At 51.6% G+C, this 18,813-nt stretch overlaps 1 protein-coding gene across 1 annotated transcript in view; it reads right to left on the bottom strand.

Moving 5' to 3' along the window:
* Positions 1-18,813, bottom strand: part of COL4A1 (collagen type IV alpha 1 chain) — a 106,741-nt gene that overhangs the window by 65,871 nt on the left and 22,057 nt on the right. Inside the window, exons 18-19 of the mRNA XM_065423596.1 lie at positions 14,507-14,600; positions 11,617-11,652 (exon numbers count right to left, since the gene is read on the bottom strand). Coding sequence (XP_065279668.1) covers positions 11,617-11,652; positions 14,507-14,600 — 130 coding nt within the window. The remainder of the gene's footprint in view (positions 1-11,616; positions 11,653-14,506; positions 14,601-18,813) is intronic.

Below are 18,813 nucleotides of genomic sequence, written 5' to 3'. Positions count from 1 at the left end.
GTTTGTTTTAAACAGTCTGCCTATTAATTTATTTGGGTGACCCCTGGCTCTTGTGTTATGTGAAGGAGTAAATAACATTTCCTTATTAACTTTCTCTACACCAGTCATGATTTTATAGACTTTTATCATATTCCCCCCTTAGTCATCTCTTTTCTAACCTAAACAGTCCCAGTCTTTACTCTCTCCTCATATGAAAGCCGTTCCATACCCCTCATCATTTTTGTTGCTCTCTGTACTTTTTCCAATTATAATATATCTTTTTTGATATGGGGCAATCAGAACTGCATGCACTATTCAAGGTGTGGATGTTCCTTTATATAGTGGATTTATGATATTCCCTGTCTTATTATTTATCTCTTTCCTAATGGTTCCTAACATTCTGTTAGCTTTTTTGATTGCTGCTGCACATTGGGTTGATATTTTCAGAGAACTATCCACAGTGACTCCAAGATCTATTTCTTAAGAGTTAATAGCTAATTTAGACCCCATCATTTTGTATGTAGAGTTGAGATTATGTTTTCCAATGTGCATTCCTTTGTATTTATCAACATTGAATTTCATCTGCCATTTTGTTGCTCATGCACCCAGTTTTGTGAGATCCCTTTGTAACTCTTCATAGTCTGCTTTGGACTTAACTATCTTGAGTAATTTTGTATCATCTGCAAACTTTGCCACCTCATTGTTTATTCCTTTTTTCCCGATGACGTTGAATAGGACTGGACCCAGTACAGATCCTTGTGGGACTCCACTATTTACCTCTCTCCATTCTGAAAACTGATAATTCTTTCCTACCCTTTGTTACCTATCTTTTAACCAGTTACTGATCCATTAGAAGACCTTCTTATCCCATGACAGATTACTTTGCTTAAGAGCCTTTAATGAGGGACCTTGTGAAAGGCTTTCTGAAAGTCCAAATACATGATATCCACTGGATCACTCTTGTCCATCTGTTTGCTGATCCACTCAAAGAAGTCTAATAGATTTGTGAGGCACGATTTCCCTTTACAAAAGTCATGTTGACTCTTCCACAACATACCGTGTTCATCTATGTGTCTGAAAATTCTGTTTTTTACTATAGTTTCAATCAATTTGCCTGGTACTGAAATCAGGCTTACCAGCCTGTAACTGCCAGGATCATCACTGGAGCCTTTTTAAAAAAATCAGCATTACATTAGCTATCTGCCAGTCATCTGGCACAGCCACTGATTTAAGCAATAGGTTACAAACCACAATTAGTAGTTCGGCAATTTCATATCTGAGTTCCTTCAGAACTCCTGAGTGGATACCATCTGATCCTGGTGATTATTATTTAATTTAGCAATTTGTTCCCAAACCTCCTCTATCGACACATCAGTCTGGGACAGTTCCTCAGATTTGTCACCTATAAAGAATGGCTCAGGTGTGGGAATCTCCCTCACATCCTCTGCAGTGAAGATTCATAGATTCTAGGACTGGAAGTGACCTCGAGAGGTCATCGAGTCCAGTCCCCTGCCCTTATGGCAGGACCAAATACGGTCTAGACATCCCTGATAGACATTTATCTAACCTACTCTTAAATATCTCCAGAGATGGAGATTCCACAACCTCCCTAGGCAATTTATTCCAGTGTTTAACCACCCTGACAGTTAGGAACTTTTTCCTAATGTCCAACCTAAACCTCCCTTGCTGCAGTTTAAGCCCATTGCTTCTTGTTCTATTCTGAGAGGCTAAGGTGAACAAATTTTCTCCCTCCTCCTTATGACACCCTTTTAGATACCTGAAAACTGCTATCATGTCCCCTCTCAGGCTAGGTCTACACTACCCGCCTGAATCGGCGGGTAGAAATTGACCTCTCGGGGATCGAATTATCGCGTCTCGTCGGGACGCGACAATCGATCCCCGAATCGACGCTCTTACTCCACCAGCGGAGGTGAGAGTAAGCGCCGTCGACGGGAAGCCGCGGAGGTCGATTTTGCCACCGTCCTTACAGCGGGGTAAGTCGGCTGCGATACGTCGAATTCAGATAGCGTAGCTGAATTTGCATATCTTAAATTGACCCCCCCCGTAGTGAAGACGTAGCCTCAGTCTTCTCTTTTCCAGACTAAACAAACCCAAAGACCAATGCAAAGAATTCATTTAGCTTCTCTGCAACAGTCTTGTCTTCCTTAAGTACTCCTTTAGCATCTTGATCCTCCAGTGGCCCAATTGTTTGGCAGTCTTCCGGCTTCTGATGTACTTAACAAAAATTGCTGTTAGTTTTTGTGTCTTGCTAGTTGCTATTCAAATTCTTTTTGGGCTGCCTAATTATACTTTTACACTTGACTTGCCAGTGTTTATGTTCCTTTTTATTTTCCTCAGTAGGATTTGACTTCCAATTTTTAAAAGATGTCTTTTTTTCTCTAAGAGCCTTTTTTACTCTGTTGTTTAGCTTTGGTGACAGTTTTTGGTCCACTAACTATTTTTTTTATTTGGGGTATACATATAGTTTGGGCCTTTATTATGATGTTTTTAAAGTTTCCATATAGCTTGCAGGCATTTCACTCTTGTGACTGTTCCTTTTAATTTCTGTTTAACTAACCTCCTAATTTTTGTGTAGCTCCCCTTTCTGAAGTTAAATGCTACTGTGGTGGGCTTCTTTGGCATTTTCCCTCCCACAAGGAAGTTAAATTGAATTACATTATGGTCACTATTACCGAGCAGCTCAGCTACATTCACTTCATGGCCTTGACTCTGTGTGCCACTTCGGATCAAATCAAGAACTGCCTCTCTCCTTGTGGGTTTCAGGACTAGCTGCTCCAAGAAGCAGTCACTAATGGTGATGAGAAATTTTATTTCTGCATCCCCATGCTGAGGTGATATGTTCTCAATCAACATGGGGATAGCTGAAATCCCCCAACAGTTTTCTGTTTTTGTAGCCTCTCTAATCTCCCTGACCATTTCACAATCACTGTCAACATCCTGGTCAGGAGGTTGATAGTATATTCCAACTGCTGTAGTCTCTTATCTTATCTCTTATCTTGATTTCAGGAGCACTTGAAACAAAAAATATTAATGGGAATCAGTGGATAAGTGGGAAGTGAAGTGTTAAGTTAATAACTGTTAGTGAGCGTAGTGACAACAAGTAAAGAGCATCATTTAATAGGTAGAGGGGACTACTTAAGATCTTTTAGCAATTAATACTGTTCACTCTAGTTTTTAAAACCTTCATCAGTTATTTTTGTTAAGATCCATCATTATTCATTAATCATTAGAACTGATTTTTAAAACATTTTGTTCCTTTTTCTACATTAAAAAATAAGACTTGAAAATTCACACAAGCCCACACTTCATTTAAGTCTACTCTGTAGCAATGACTAACTAAAAGTCATTGTTCTTTTTATCTTGTCACACACAGTTCTTTAGGGGGTTTTATAGCCTGCCACATGCATTATCCTCCCCCTTAAACTTTGAAAACTTTCCTGCCAATAAATGACACTGCTTCACCCAAGCTTGAATACTTAGTTCACTGTCAATACCGATAATGCCAGCCCGTGACAGCCACATAGCATTGGTATCACTGGCAGACTTGAAGCAGGTATAAGGTTTGTCCTGGAGATTTAAATGGTTTGTTTGCTTTTTAAAACTCAGGAGACAAGGCCATGGCTTGTGAGGTCAAATATAGATATATTTATTGACCTTGCTTTGGAGTTGTCAGGGTTCCCTCCCCACTCTGAACTTTAGGGTACAGATGTGGGGACCCGCATGAAAGACCCCCTAAGCTTATTTCTACCAGCTTAGGTTAAAAGGTAATGCTGCCACCACCAAGTGATTTAAACAAACATTTAGGGAGAGCCACTTGGAGCTCTGCCTTCCCCAATATCTCCCAAGCCCCTACACCCCTTTTCCTGGGCAGGCTTGAGAATAATCCCCCAAACCCCTTGTAGTGAGCCGGTGTGGCGCCCCTCCGTCCCGCATAGGGCCGAACTTCCCCTAACCCCAACGTGGGTGGAGCCACTGGGTCCGGCGCCCGCCCCTCCGAGGTCACGGCCCCGACCCAGAAGTATAAAAGCCCACCGGCAGCGCTCAGTGGAGCCCAGGCCGGCAGAGAGAGCAGACGTCCCAGGCTGAGCTCCCGCTTGGGAGACAGCCGCAGGCCGCGAGCTGCCTGCTACCCCACCGCGCCGGTCGAGCCTACCTCTCGCCAGGTACCCCGAGGAGGACTGGCCAAGCCTGCCCCGGACCAGCTACCCCGAGGAGGACTGGCCAAGCCTGCCCCGGGCCAGCTACCCCGAGGAGGACTGGCCAAGCCTGCCCCGGGCCAGCTACCCCGAGGAGGAGCCAAGCCTGCCCCGGGCCAGCTACCCTGGTGGAGAGCTGCCGGACCGGCCCCCAAGCCCCGCACCAGAGGAACCGATGCTGCTGGACTGGCCCGAACCTGGCATCGCCAACGAGGTAGGCCCCGAGGGGGGACACGGAAGTAGCCCGGGGGTAGCCGACCCCGGTCAGGCTGCAGAGACCTGTGAGCCGATGTCAGTGTGTTTTGGTCAGGACACCCCACTGACCAGCCGCGGCAGTAACCACTGCTAGGGCCCCGGGCTGGGACGCAGTGGAGTGGGTGGGCCTGCGTCCCCCCCGCCACCCCCACTCACGGGTGGCAGGCTTCCCCCTCACCCAATGCTCAGGTAGGAACCTGGGCCTCCCCCAGTTGATTAGTGCTCAACCCCTGCCCCAAAGGGCCTGAGCTGTGACTGTTTATGCCCCGCCCTGATCCAGGGCCTGGGCCTGCTTAAACTGTTGATTATTGCTCAGCCCCTGCCTGAGGGCCTGAGCTCCCTGAACTGTGGGCCGCTCAGCCCCTGCGTAAAGGGGCCTGAGCTTTGACTGTCTGTGCTATAGTGAGCCAGTGTGGCGCCCCTCCGTCCCGGAGGGTAGAGCCCCGGCGCGACCCTACTACACGTGGTACCAGAAGTGGGGATCTCTTGCCCAGAATGTGGGCACGAGCCCTAGACCCCTGTGAGAAGGGATCCGGGGGGAGCGGTCCCCCACAGGAGACATGGATTTAACGAAGCTTTTCACGCTCCTGACGGAGAGCCAGGAGCGACAGCAGGCGGCCCAGCTTCAGCAGCAGCAGCAGCAGCAGGCCGCCCAACTGCAACAGCAGCACCAGCTCCTCTAGCAGCTGGGAGCCCAGCAGCAGCAGCTGATACAGGACCTGACGGTGAAAACCCGGGAATTCCAGCAACAGTGTCTACAGCAGTTGGCGACCGCTCTGCCCCGGCCCGCGGGGCCCCAGCTAGGAGACCCAGACGGGGCTCCCCGTTCCACCCTGCCGGTAAGGCTGACTAAGATGGGACCACAGGATGACCCTGAGGCCTTCCTAGTGACTTTCGAAAGAGTCGCACACGTTGCTGGGTGGGCGCCGGACCAGTGGGCTACCCTCCTGGCCCCATACCTGACGGGGACGGCACAAACCGTCTACCGGGGATTGTCCACGGAGGAGGCGCGAGATTATGTCCGGGTAAAGGCGGCGATATTAGACGCCTTAGACATTAGCCCCGAAACCTTCCGACAGCGGTTCCGGGCTCTGTCCTACACCCCGGGCGCCCGGCCTCGGTTGGTGGCCCAGGAGCTGAGGGACCTGTGCCAGCGGTGGCTACAACCCGAGAGGCGGAGCCCCGAGGAGCTCGCCGAGCAAGTTCTCTTGGAACAGTTCATTCATATCCTCCCGTCCCGGGGGAGGGCTTGGTTCCTCCGCCACCGGCCTCCAACTGTAGCAGCTGCCGTCACCCTCATGGAGGACTTCCTGGCGGCAGAAACCCCGGTGGGGCCGGGTATGCGGGGTCACCCTCCAGGGCTCGATCGCCCCAACCCCGAGAGATGGACGAACCCCCGAATCGAACCACGGAATCCCCCGGGGGATCAGGAGCCCCGGTATCGACGTCCCGAGGGTCCCCCTCGGCCTGCCCCCGTGGGACCTGAGAGCGGGACTGGCCGTGGCCCGCGGAGTCCCCCTAAGAACCCAGTGCGGGACCCAGCCCGACCCGGGCGACCAGAAATCGGACCCTGTTTCTCCTGTGGGAAGCGTGGGCATCTCCAACGTGACTGCACTGAGATGGACTGCAGCTTTGGGCACGTGTGCACCGGGGAGAACCGTGCTCGACCCCCGCAGGCCGCCAAGGTCACCGTGCCCGTCATTGTTGGAGATTGCCAGACCCGAGCCCTGGTTGACTCGGGCTGTGGACAGACCCTAGTCCGCCAAAGCCTGGGCTTCCCCGAAGACCCCCAGCTGGGGAACATCCTCCTGCAATGCATCCATGGGGACGTTTGCCCTTATGCCAGTGCCCGAGTCCCACTGACCGTTGGCGGGGTCACGCAGACCATGGTGGTGGGCCTGGCCCCGCGACTCGCCTACCCCGTGATCTTGGGGCGGGACTGGCCAGAGTTCCCGAGCATCCTAGGCTCCCATGCGCAGGAGACTCCCGATATCACCCCCGCCTTGGAAGGGGATTGCCGCGAGGACCCCCCGGAGGAGACTGACGAGGCGGGACATCGGAGCCAGGAAGGAGAGCCTAAAGACCTCCCACTAATGCCGACAGACGACCCTCAGATCGCTACTGACTTCTGCCGAGACCAGAGGGAGGATCCCACCCTGAGCAGGGCCTATGAACAGTTGACCGCGGTAGACGATGCGCTGATTGATCCCGCCCGGGCCAAGGGATGGCCCCGGTTCGAACTACGACGTGACCGCCTCTATCGGGTCGACCGAGATTCCCGCACCGGGGAGGTCCAGAGGCAACTGATGGTGCCCCAGTGCCACCGTCGGGCGGTGATGAAGCTCGCCCACGACGTCCCCGCAGCCGGGCACCTGGGTCAAGAGAAAACCCTCGCACGGATTCTGTCCCAGTTCTTCTGGCCGGGAGTGCACCAAGAGGTGCGAAACTACTGTAGCTCCTGTCCAGAGTGCCAGCTGGCTGCTCCCCCACGGACAGCCCCGGCCCCACTAGTCCCTATGCCCATTATGGAGACCCCGTTTGAGCGGGTGGCCATGGACTTGGTGGGACCCCTCCCGAGGAGCCGGGCCGGGTTTTTGTATATCCTGGTCATAGTGGACTACGCGACCCGTTTTCCAGAGGCCGTCCCGCTCCGGAGTATCACCGCAAGGGCCATTGCCGACGAACTCGTCAAGGTCTTTGCCCGCGTGGGCTTGCCCCGGGAGATCCTCACCGACCAGGGCACCAATTTCACCTCCCGGTTACTACGACAGGTCTGCCGGCTCCTTGGGATTAAACAGCTGCGCACCTCTGTATACCACCCGCAAACCGACGGCCTAGTCGAGCGGTTCAACCGCACCCTGAAGGACATGCTGCGCAAGTTCTCCCCTGAGGACCTGTGCCGATGGGACCAGTTGATCCCGCCATTGCTCCTGGCCGTCCGTGAGGTACCCCAAGCATCCACCAAATTCTCTCCCTTCGAGCTGTTATACGGCCGTCGGCCGAGGGGACTGCTGGATCTCATGAGAGAGACCTGGGAACAAGCCCCGTCACCCACTCAGGGCCTTCTCCAATATGTTCTCCAGCTGCAGGGACGCCTAGCACAAGCTGGAACTCTCGCTCGAGAGAATCTGAAGGCCGCACAGGAAGCCCAGGCCCAAACATATAACCGAGAGGCCCGAGTCCGCGAGTTCCAGCCGGGCGACCAGGTTCTCCTTCTCTTACCCTCCAGTGAGTCCAAACTACTGGCGCGGTGGCAGGGGCCATATGCGGTGATCCGGAAGGTTGGGCCGGTCACCTATGAGATCAACCAGCCCGACCGCCGAAAAAAAGTCCAGCGGTATCACGTCAACCTCTTGAAACCCTGGAGGGAACGGGAAGGCCTCCTGATTAATCCCTGTCCACCCGAACCCGAGTTAGGGCCTCGGGTTACACCGGCCGAGGATGTCGGCACGCCGCAGCTCGGAGAGTCCTTGACTGTGGAGCAGCGGAAACAGACTGAGTGCCTCCTGCGAGCGTTCCGCGGGACGTTCACCGACCAGCCAGGCTACACGACCCTCGTGTACCATAACATTCAGACGGAGCCGGGGGTAGTAATCCGCGAGTCAACGAGACCCCTTCCCTATCGTATGCGGCAGGTCGTCGAGGAGGAAGTACGAGCGATGCTAGAGCTGGGCGTCATTGAACCGTCCCAGAGCGAGTGGCGCAGCCCAGTAGTCCTGGTTCCCAAACCGGACGGCACACAGCGCTTTTGCATCGATTTCCGCCGGGTTAATTCCATCTCAAAGTTCGATGCCTACCCCATGCCCCGGGTAGATGAGCTGCTGGACCAGTTAGGCAAGGCCCGCTTCCTCACGACCCTGGATCTATGCAAAGGGTATTGGCAGATTCCCCTTGACCCCACGTCACAGGAGAAAACTGCTTTTGCCACCGCCAACGGCCTCTACCAATTCACCCGGATGCCCTTCGGTCTCCATGGTGCCCCTGCGACATTCCAGCGACTCATGGACCGCCTCCTGCTTCCTCATCGGGAATACGCGGCCGCATACCTGGATGATGTAGTCATTTATAGTGACCGGTGGGAGAGCCACCTGGAGCGGATAGCGGCTGTCCTGAGGTCCCTACGAGCTGCCGGGTTAACCGCCAACCCAAAGAAATGCCGTATCGGGTGGCAGGAGACCACCTACCTAGGCTACACGATTGGAGGAGGACAAGTGAAGCCGCTTGTCGGGAATGTTCAAGCCCTAGCAGCATGCCCACCACCCACTATGAAGCGCCATGTACGCCAATTTCTGGGACTGGCGGGCTATTACCGGAGGTTTATCCCCGATTTTGCCTCCATTGCGGCCCCCTTAACAGAGCTCCTCACCAAAACCAGTCCCAGATGGGTGGAATGGACCCCGGAGTGTGACAGCGCCTTCCGGGCCCTCAAAGACTGTCTCTGCCGCGAACCCGTCCTGTACAGCCCCGACTTTGACCGAGGGTTCGTCCTCCAGACCGACGCCTCGGAGGTAGGACTAGGGGCGGTCCTGTCTCAGGAGGTGGGTGGGGAGGAGCACCCCGTTATATATCTCAGCCGAAAATTATTCCCGCAAGAAAGACACTACGCGGTAATAGAGAAGGAGGCCCTGGCGGTAAAATGGGCCTGTGATGCCCTACGTTATTACATCCTAGGGGCCCCCTTCATACTAGTCACAGACCATGCCGCGCTTCGGTGGTTGGCCCGAATGAAGAACAATAATATGCGGTTAACACGGTGGTACCTGGCGTTACAGCCCTATGCTTATACCATCCGCCATAGGGCCGGTAAGGACCACGCGAACGCGGACTTTCTGTCCCGCATGGGAGAGTTAGACGGGTCCGGCCCCGAGGGACGGGAGCCCGCCTTGAGAGGGGGTGTGTGTAGTGAGCCAGTGTGGCGCCCCTCCGTCCCGCATAGGGCCGAACTTCCCCTAACCCCAACGTGGGCGGAGCCACCGGGTCTGGCGCCCGCCCCTCCGAGGTCACGGCCCCAACCCGGAAGTATAAAAGCCCGCCAGCAGAGCTCAGTGGAGCCCAGGCCGGCAGAGAGAGCAGATGTCTCGGGCCGAGCTCCCGCTTGGAAGACAGCCGCAGGCCGCGAGCCGCCTGCTACCCCACCGCGCCAGTCGAGCCTACCTCTCGCCAGGTACCCTGAGGAGGACTGGCCAAGCCTGCCCCGGACCAGCTACCCCGAGGAGGACTGGCCAAGCCTGCCCCGGAACAGCTACCCCGAGGAGGACTGGCCAAGCCTGCCCCGGAACAGCTACCCCGAGGAGGACTGGCCAAGCCTGCCCCAGGCCAGCTACCCCGAGGAGGACTGGCCAAGCCTGCCCCGGGCCAGCTACCCCGAGGAGGAGCCAAGCCTGCCCCGGGCCAGCTACCCTGGTGGAGAGCTGCCGGACCGGCCCCCAAGCCCCGCACCAGAGGAACCGATGCTGCTGGACTGGCCCGAACCCGGCGTCGCCAATGAGGTAGGCCCCGAGGGGGGACACGGAAGTAGCCCGGGGGTAGCCGACCCCGGTCAGGCTGCAGAGACCTGTGAGCCGATGTCAGTGTGTTTCGGTCAGGACACCACACTGACCAGCCGCGGCAGTAACCGCTGCTAGGGCCCCGGGCTGGGATGCAGTGGAGTGGGTGGGCCTGCGTCCCCCCCTGCCACTCCCACTCACGGGTGGCAGGCTTCCCCCTCACCCAACGCTCAGGTAGGAACCTGGGCCTCCCCCAGTTGATTAGTGCTCAACCCCTGCCCCAAAGGGCCTGAGCTGTGACTGTTTATGCCCTGCCCTGATCCAGGGCCTGGGCCTGCTTAAACTGTTGATTATTGCTCAGCCCCTGCCTGAGGGCCTGAGCTCCCTGAACTGTGGGCCGCTCAGCCCCTGTGTAAAGGGGCCTGAGCTTTGACTGTCTGTGCTATAGTGAGCCGGTGTGGCGCCCCTCCGTCCCGGAGGGTAGAGCCCTGGCGCGACTCTACTACACCCCTACAGCCCCCTTCCTGGGAAGGCTTGAGAATATATCCTCACCAATTAGTCCTGGTGAACACAGACCCAAACCCTTGGATCTTAAAACAATGAAAAATCAATCAGGTTCTTAAAAGAAGAATTTTAATTAAAGGGAAAAAAAGGTGAAAGGAGTACTTCTGTAAGATTAGAATGAAAGATAACCTCACAGGCAATCAGATTCAAAACACAGAGGGTTTCCCTCTGGGCAAAACTTTAAAGTTACAAAAAGAAAACCAAGAATACCCTCCTTCTTACACAAGGGAAAACACAAGCCAAAATAAAAGTAAATTAACGCATTTCCTCGCTAAATATTCACTAACTCTATAGGAGCTGGATGGCTTGTTTCCTTGATCTGTCTCTGCAAAAGCACACACACAACAACAGACAAAGACTTTCCTCCCGCCTCAATTTGAAAGTATCTTGTCCCCTTATTGGTCCTTTTGGTCAGGTGTCAGCTAGGTTATGTGAGCTTCTTAACCCTTTACAGGTAAAAGAGGAATTAACCCTTAACGGTGTGTTTATGACAGGAGTCCTCAGAATTTTTTCACTAATTTCAATTTGTGTTTGACATTTTCCACCCAGCATAATGAGTGTCAACACGATGATAATTCCCCTAAATTCAATACTCAATAACAAACAAAGGGATAAATTCCAGGATGCGTTACCCTTTCCCCTGAAAACTCATAAGAGAAAGAGACAAACACTCTGAGCAGTCAGCTGGGGTGGCACCCCCAGAATCCAGCGCTAGGACTTCCTGCCCTCACCTCTGGTCCATGGACAGTGCATGGCTCCAAGGGAGCTACGTTTTCCGGGCTTCTTCTGTCTGGCTGTTCCCATCCCACTTCCATTTTAAGAAAAGTTTCCCAGCACAGAGAGGACCCCATGCAAAATTAATACAGCCTCAACATTCTCCATAGAAAGCAGGGATTGTGCCACAGAGGTAGCTGACATCCTCCTTCCATACATGAGGAGGGACAATCCATACAAAGATCTTGAGGGGATGATTAGATCCCCCAAGAGGGCAGCGTATGCCCACTCTGGAGGTCAGGGAGTGACTGAGAGTGGCAGGTGCTCAGCACCCTTCAAGATTGACCCCAGAAGAATTTTTTTTAAAAGAGTGAATGAAAACAACAGTCATATGCTCATACCTGGAGGACCTGGGTATCCTGGTACACCTGGTAAACCTAAAAACAAAGGTGCTTTTTATTATGGGATGAATACTAATTAAATAGATAATGTCAACGGTAATGATCTCATAGCATTTATTATGCAAATATCCACCACCACCTTATAACACTGGAGAATAAACTAATACCTAGAATCAAAACTCAGATGATTTAATCTAAAATGATTTGCAAAAATTTCAGTAAAAAATAATCTGAGACTGACATCTGTGGAAGTCTGCAAGACAGAAATTTGTCAGAAAGACCCTGATCCTGTATCCACTGGAACTGGGAGGATCAGACCCTGAATCAACATCACTGGACAGGGACTAGTCTATCACTGAAACATTCCATGTAATTCCTACTATTGTTACTGGCAGTTAATCATATTTATTCAAAACAAAGCAGATCTTCAACTGAAATTCTTAGATTATACATAAAATAGTAACATTTTGCTAAATACCTGACACAGCATTCTTTGTGCCCCAAACTCCTGTTAAAGTCAGTGAGAACTCAAGATGTGCAAGGAATACCAAGCTAGCTGGAAAGTTTCAAAAGTTTTGAAATTTCTTCCAAAAAAATGGAAAAATGCTCAGTTTTCCCCATCATTTTCTGACCAGCTTTATAAGTTACTTATGTACCCTTTAAGATTGAAAATGTAATTACTGATTGTGACTATTTAAGGAAATTATGTGCCTGAGTCTCTTTTCTGTTATCCTGCTTTCCTGCTGCTATAACTCAATGTACATTTATATGCCACGGTCACTGGAGTATGACCAACATAAAAGTGGTGTCTCAGAGAGGAGAATCAGGCCTTTTGTTCTTTCTGTGGTCACTTTACCAAGTACCAAACTGCAGCCTAATCTAAGGTGGAAGAAGGTATCCTTGACAGAGCTGAAGGAATATCGGATTTTTTCAGTTCTCTAGCAGTTTCAAAATATTGGGGGGGAAAATTGATTCAGATTGAACTGAACCTGAAAATTTCAAAAATTTTTGGTTAACTGAAAAATTGTGTTTCAAATCTTGTTCCTCAGGAAATGTTGTTTCCAGACATTGTTAAAGGTCTAGATCCGGGATCTCAAACTCAAATCACCACGAGGGCCACATGAGGACTAGTACATTGGCCTTTTCATACAACGATACAAAAGTATAGTCAAAAATGAAATAAATGAAGAGCAATGTAGTATGCTATTAAAAGTCAATGTATTAACTTTTTAAAAACTGTAATGCGAAAAGGGGTTTTAATAAAATATAAACACCTGTAACTATTCCTTATGTGGTCAGTAACACCGATGATGATCTACACCAAGGGTCTCAAACACGCGGCCCGTGGGCCATTTCCTGCGGCCCACAATAGGCGCCGACTCTCTCCTGCACTGCATAACCCTTTCCATCCCCCTGGTCACAGCCCAAAGTCGAGAGGGAAACTGAGGCTCGCCTAGGAATTATAAAAATGTTACAGAAAATTTCCACTTCGTCAGACACTGCCCAGTGTCCCAACAGAGAGACCCCCGGGCAATGGGAGGAGATGGACCTCTGGGTGCCCAGCACCCCTAACAGAGAGACCCCTGGGTGATGGGGGGGACCCCGGTGCCCAGTACCCCTAACAGAGAGACCCCTGGACAATGGGGGATTGTGCCTGGTGCCCCTAACTGTCTATCACAGGGGTCTCAAACACGCGGCCCCGCCGCAGCCCTGCCCCTACCTCGCCTCTTGCCACCCCTTCCCCAAAGTCCCCGCCCAAACTCCGCCTCCTCCCTGACCCTATTCCAACCCCTTCTCCAAATCCCTGCCCCGCCTCTTCTCCGCCTCCTCCCCTGAGCACATGGCATCCCCGCTCCTCCCCCCTCCCTCCTGGAAAGTCCTATGCACTGCCCAACAGCTGTTTGGCAGCTGGAAGCACTGGGAGGTAGGCAGAGGAGCAGGGACATGGCCTGCTGGGGAGGTGGGGGGGAGGAGGGAGCTTGGCTGCTGGCAGAGTCGCCACCTATGGTGGGCTGCGAATTTGAGACCCCTGGTGTAGATTCATAAAATGGCAGGAGGAGGAGCCAGAGTTGCCCACCTAATAACACTTAGCTCAGTGGTTATGGCATTCACCTGGGATGGGGAGACCTGGGTTTGAATCCCCTGTTAACCTGAAAGGAGCATGGATTTCAACCCAGGTCTCCCTCTTTCCAGGTGAGTGCCCTAACCACTGGGTTATGAGCTATTCTGGGCTGGATCTCTCTCCATCTCTCTGGTTGAAGCTGTTCCACTTTGTATAAGATACACAAATTGGGCCAAAACAAGAGAGTGAGACTGCCTCTATAGGCTGGTCATCAGGCCACCCACCTACTTCAAGTCTCCGGTGACCATTTAACTATTTATACAAATTGGAACAACTTCACCAGGAGAGTTGGAGAGAGACACACCCCAGAATAGGCAACAGCCTGGTGGTTAGGATACCCTAATCACTGAGCTAAAAGTTATAAGGGGAGCACAACGACTACCTCTTGTGAAAGAAAAACATTTTTCTGGCCAAAAACTATTCTGTAAATTTGTGATAATTCACAAATAGTTTGGGTCTACTGAAACTGCAATAAACTATTTGACTGAAAAATTTTGCCCAGCTCTAATCCTTTACACAGGGCACAGCAAAACTACAACAAAATGTGAAACATGCCATACAGCAAAGGGAATCATACCATATCCAGTCAAAATTACATAGGAAATATACGTAAGCAGAATGTAAGAAGCCAACAACAATTCAGTGACAAAATCAGGGCATTTCATTATCATATAGCTCCATTAAAGCATTCAAGTAATTCAATAATATTCTCCTTTAAAAAGAATTGAAGAGCATATATGAAAACAAAAACGTAATAAAAATGCATACCTTTTTCACCTTGTTCACCTTTTAATCCTGGAAAACCTGGAGGACCAGTGTCTCCTTTTTCACCATAAGCATCTGGTGTACCAGTACCTATTACCTGAATCACAGAACAAATACCAAAATATTAGGAAATACACATGGGCAGCAGGTATAAGGCATGGGGAGACTAAGCCTCCTCAAATAGGGCAAGAAATGCAAGATGCAGCTCCCTTTGCAGTGCCACCACTGGAAGCTCCCAAGAAGTGGAGGGGCCACTGGCACCCAGACTGTGGCCATGCCTGCACTCCGCCCCAAGGCCCTGCTCCCTCTCGGCCTCTTCCACCGTGCCCCCACCTGCGCTGCGTCTCTGCCCCCTGAGGCTCCCCTGCCCACCACTCGCTCCTCTCTGCCCCCTCCCCTCTGTCGCTCACCCTTAAGGCAGAAGGGGAAGGAAAGGAGTGAGTGGTGGGTGGGTGGGTAACCTCAGGGGATGGGGTGGAGAGAAGAGGGTAGAGGGGGGCCTCAGGGGAGGGGGCGGAGTGGGAGCGGGGCCTCAGGTCAGAGCAGGGGTGGAGCATGGGCAGGACCTCAAGGGGAGGAGGTTGAGTGAGGGCGGAGCCTTGGTCCGGGCACTGGTGCTCCCCCCCCCCCCCACTTCTAGGGAGCTTCCAGTGCTCATGCCCAGTCTCTCCAAATGCAAGAGTCATGCACCGCCTATGGAAATACATAACTGAAGAGCTCAGGTGTGTTGGAGCTTTCTAGCCTCTCTGATCTTGGACCTGTCAGGGGCCAGTTTGTTCTGTGGTATAACTTGTAACTGCCTCAGGACTGCTGTAAATTGCATTGACACCTGAGGAATCACCAGGATGCTCTAGCTATGCCTCCTGCCGACTCTGAGCATGTCCTGTACAGCAGCGTTGGTATGAGGGCTCACAAGCCTCAAATCCAGGCCCATAGAGTTCCCCAGGCAGCACTCAGGTCACAATTGCCACCCAACAGCTCACCTGTGTAACTAGGGAAGGGTCCAGTGACAGGTGAGCTCGCAGAAACTCTCCCCCTCCCCCGCAAGCTCCTGATTGGGGAAGACATCCAGCCCCGGGACTGGATGAGGAGTGCTATATAAACCAGGAAGTTGTCTGAGCAATTAGAGGAATCCTTGGCTGGCTGCTACTACAGACCCTCCTGCTTACCTGACTCCTGAACTCTGCATTCTTGCCTGCTCCTGGTTCCTTCTTCTCCACCTACTCCTGGTTCCTGTCCTCCTATCCCAGACTCCCAGTTCCTGCTGTCCTGCCCTACTCTAGGCCTCTGCTCCTCTGCCTTACCCCTGATACTGTCTCTGGCTCTGACTGCTGGCCTGGCATCTGACTCTGTCTCCATCTCTGACCTTTGGCTTGGTACCTGATGCTGTCTTCGGTTTTGACCCTCATCTCTGACCACTAGACCTGACTGCCTATGCCCTGGTTGCTCAGACTTTTCCAAGTGGGCCCAACAAAGGATGGACCCAGTGTAGCTCCCCCTGTACCAGAAGGGGAATCTGTACTGCACAAGTGAGTGATCCAGCTCCTGGCAGATAACTGAGCCATCCAGGTGCAGAACATGCAGCTGGCCACTGAGAATCAGGCACTGCAAGATCAAGTCCATCAACTCCATGCAGAAAATGCTGTACTCCAGGCTCATCTGGCTGCGCTGTTCCCCAACCAGGGATGCACTGCCCCTCTGCCCAAGCGTTTTGATGAGAGCTGCTCCAAATTCCAAGGTTTCATGACTCAGTGCTGCCTCTTGTTCTCAACCATAGGTGCACATTTCTGACCATGCCAAAGTAGGCCTGCTGACAGGGGAAGTGTTGGACTGGGTCTCTCCCCTGTTGGAAATCAACAGTCTGGTTTTGTCTAACTGGGATGCCTTCCAACAGATAATATCAAGCATCTTTGATTACCCTATCTGCACCTGCTCTACTGAGGCTGCCCTGCAAAAACTCCAACAGGGGTTGGACCCAGCCATTGCCTATGTAGCTTACTTCCACCATCTCGTATCAGACACAGAATGGAAAGAGGTGACCCAGTTATATCAGTTTTAATAGGGCCTGTGGGACGAGGTTAAGGACAAACTGGCCTGAGTCAAGACCCCAATGGGTCTGGACAAATTGGAGAAATGGTCTGAGTTAAACAGGATGAAGTTTAACAAAGACAAATACAAAGTGCTCCACTTAGGAAGAAAAAATCAGTTTCACACATACAGAATGGGAAGAGACTGTCTAGGAAGGAGTACGGCGGAAAGGGATCTAGGGGTTATAGTGGACCACAAGCTAAATATGAGTCAACAGTGTGATGCTGTTGCAAAAAAAGCAAACATGATTCTGGGATGTATTAACATGTGTGTTGTGAGCAAGACACGAGAAGTCATTCTTCCGCTCTACTCTGCTCTGGTTAGGCCTCATCTGGAGTATTGTGTCCAGTTCTGGGCACCGCATTTCAAGAAAGATGTGGAGAAATTGGAAAGGGTCCAGAGAAGAGCAACAAGAATGATTAAAGGTCTTGAGAACATGACCTATGAAGGAAGGCTGAAAGAATTGGGTTTGTTTAGTTTGGAAAAGAGAAGACTGAGAGGGGACATGATAGCAGTTTTCAGGTATCTAAAAGGGTGTCATAAGGAGGAGGGAGAAAACTTGTTCACCTTAGCCTCTAAGGATAGAACAAGAAGCAATGGGCTTAAACTGCAGCAAGGGAGGTCTAGGTTGGACATTAGGAAAAAGTTCCTAACTGTCAGGGTGGTTAAACACTGGAATAAATTGCCTAGGGAGGTTGTGGAATCTCCATCTCTGGAGATATTTAAGAGTAGGTTAGATAAATGTCTATCAGGGATGGTCTAGACAGTATTTGGTCCTGCCATGCGGGCAGGGGACTGGACTCGATGACCTCTCGAGATCCCTTCCAGTCCTAGAATCTATGAATCTATAGAGCTCGTCATCTGTATTGACAATCATCTACATGAATAATGGGAAGAAAGAAGAGGGGCACCATGACCGTGCTCCCTGCTATTGGATTCCCCCTGACCTGTTGAACTAATGCAGATAGACCTAACCCACCAGCAACTCACCCCGAAGAGAGAAAGCACTGGCAATGCCTTAAACTTGTGTTACTACTGTGGGGAGCCAGGCCGTGAGATCTCCAATTACCCTACAGGGACCCAGTCCAAAGGAATCTGGGAAATGAGCCCAGTGAAGGGGGCTGGGCTGGATGTCCTGGCAGAGTATCCCCTTGAAATCCCATCTGAGGTCCTGACAGGGACATGCACTGGCTCCTGTCGACCAGCAGCACACCTACAAGTCACAGCTAAATTGCGAATCCCAGGACATTCCCTAGGCCCTCATTGACCTGGGTGTGGCAGATAACTTCCTTGATGAAGAGGCAGCCTGGGCACTAAAGATTCCCCTGCAGCCCAAGCCTGTTCCGGACCTAGTAGAAACGATTGAAGGGTCCCTCTTATCAGCCAGGCCAGTGGCCACAAAAACTGTTCAGCTCAAAGTTATGATCCAGGGGCAAGGAAGACCCTACAGTTCAGTGCCATCCATTCCCTGCACTTCCCTCTGATCCTGGGTGTTTTGTGGCTGCCCTTCCACAATCCCCTTATCCACTGATGCGGACTAAGAATATGAAGAACTTCCCAATTCTGCCAGCAGCACTGCTTGACCCCAGGAATTGGCCAGCAGGCAGTAGCTCCCCAACAGTTCCATGCCAGGGTATGGGGCCCAGCAGAGCAGCCTGCCGATTGTGGTCCTCAACTTCCATCCAAATACACTGACTACAAAGATGTATTTGGAAAAAAGATGCCGACGCCCTGCCCCCACACAGAGACTATGACTGCCCAATTGAGCTACAACCAGGGGCAAACATTCTGTTTGGGCGTATATATGCCATATCAGAGCCTGAACCAACAGTGCTGTGCACCTACCTTCAGGAAAACCTAGACAAGGGCTTTATTCATAAATCCACGTTGTCTGCTGGAGCACCAGTCCTCTTTGTTTAAAAAGAAGGATGAGAGCCTCCGACCATGTGTTGACTATTGGGCCTAAATCAGGTCACCATTAGAAACTGGTACATCTTGCCACTAATCCCCAAACTAATGGACTATGTGAGTATTGGCTGGGTGTACACAAAGCTAGACCTCCGGAGGGCCTACAACCTAGTACATGTTAGAGCTGGGGATGAACTGAAGACCACATTTTGAATGAGTTATGGTCACTTTGAGTATCTTGTGATGTCCTTTGGGTCAACAAACGCACCTGTGATGTTCCAGCATTTTAACAACAATGTACTCCAAGACATTCT

Source organism: Emys orbicularis, chromosome 1 (genome assembly GCF_028017835.1).
Source record: "Emys orbicularis isolate rEmyOrb1 chromosome 1, rEmyOrb1.hap1, whole genome shotgun sequence".
Classification (NCBI taxonomy): domain Eukaryota; kingdom Metazoa; phylum Chordata; order Testudines; family Emydidae; genus Emys; species Emys orbicularis.
This window is presented reverse-complemented; position numbering and strand designations above follow the sequence as displayed.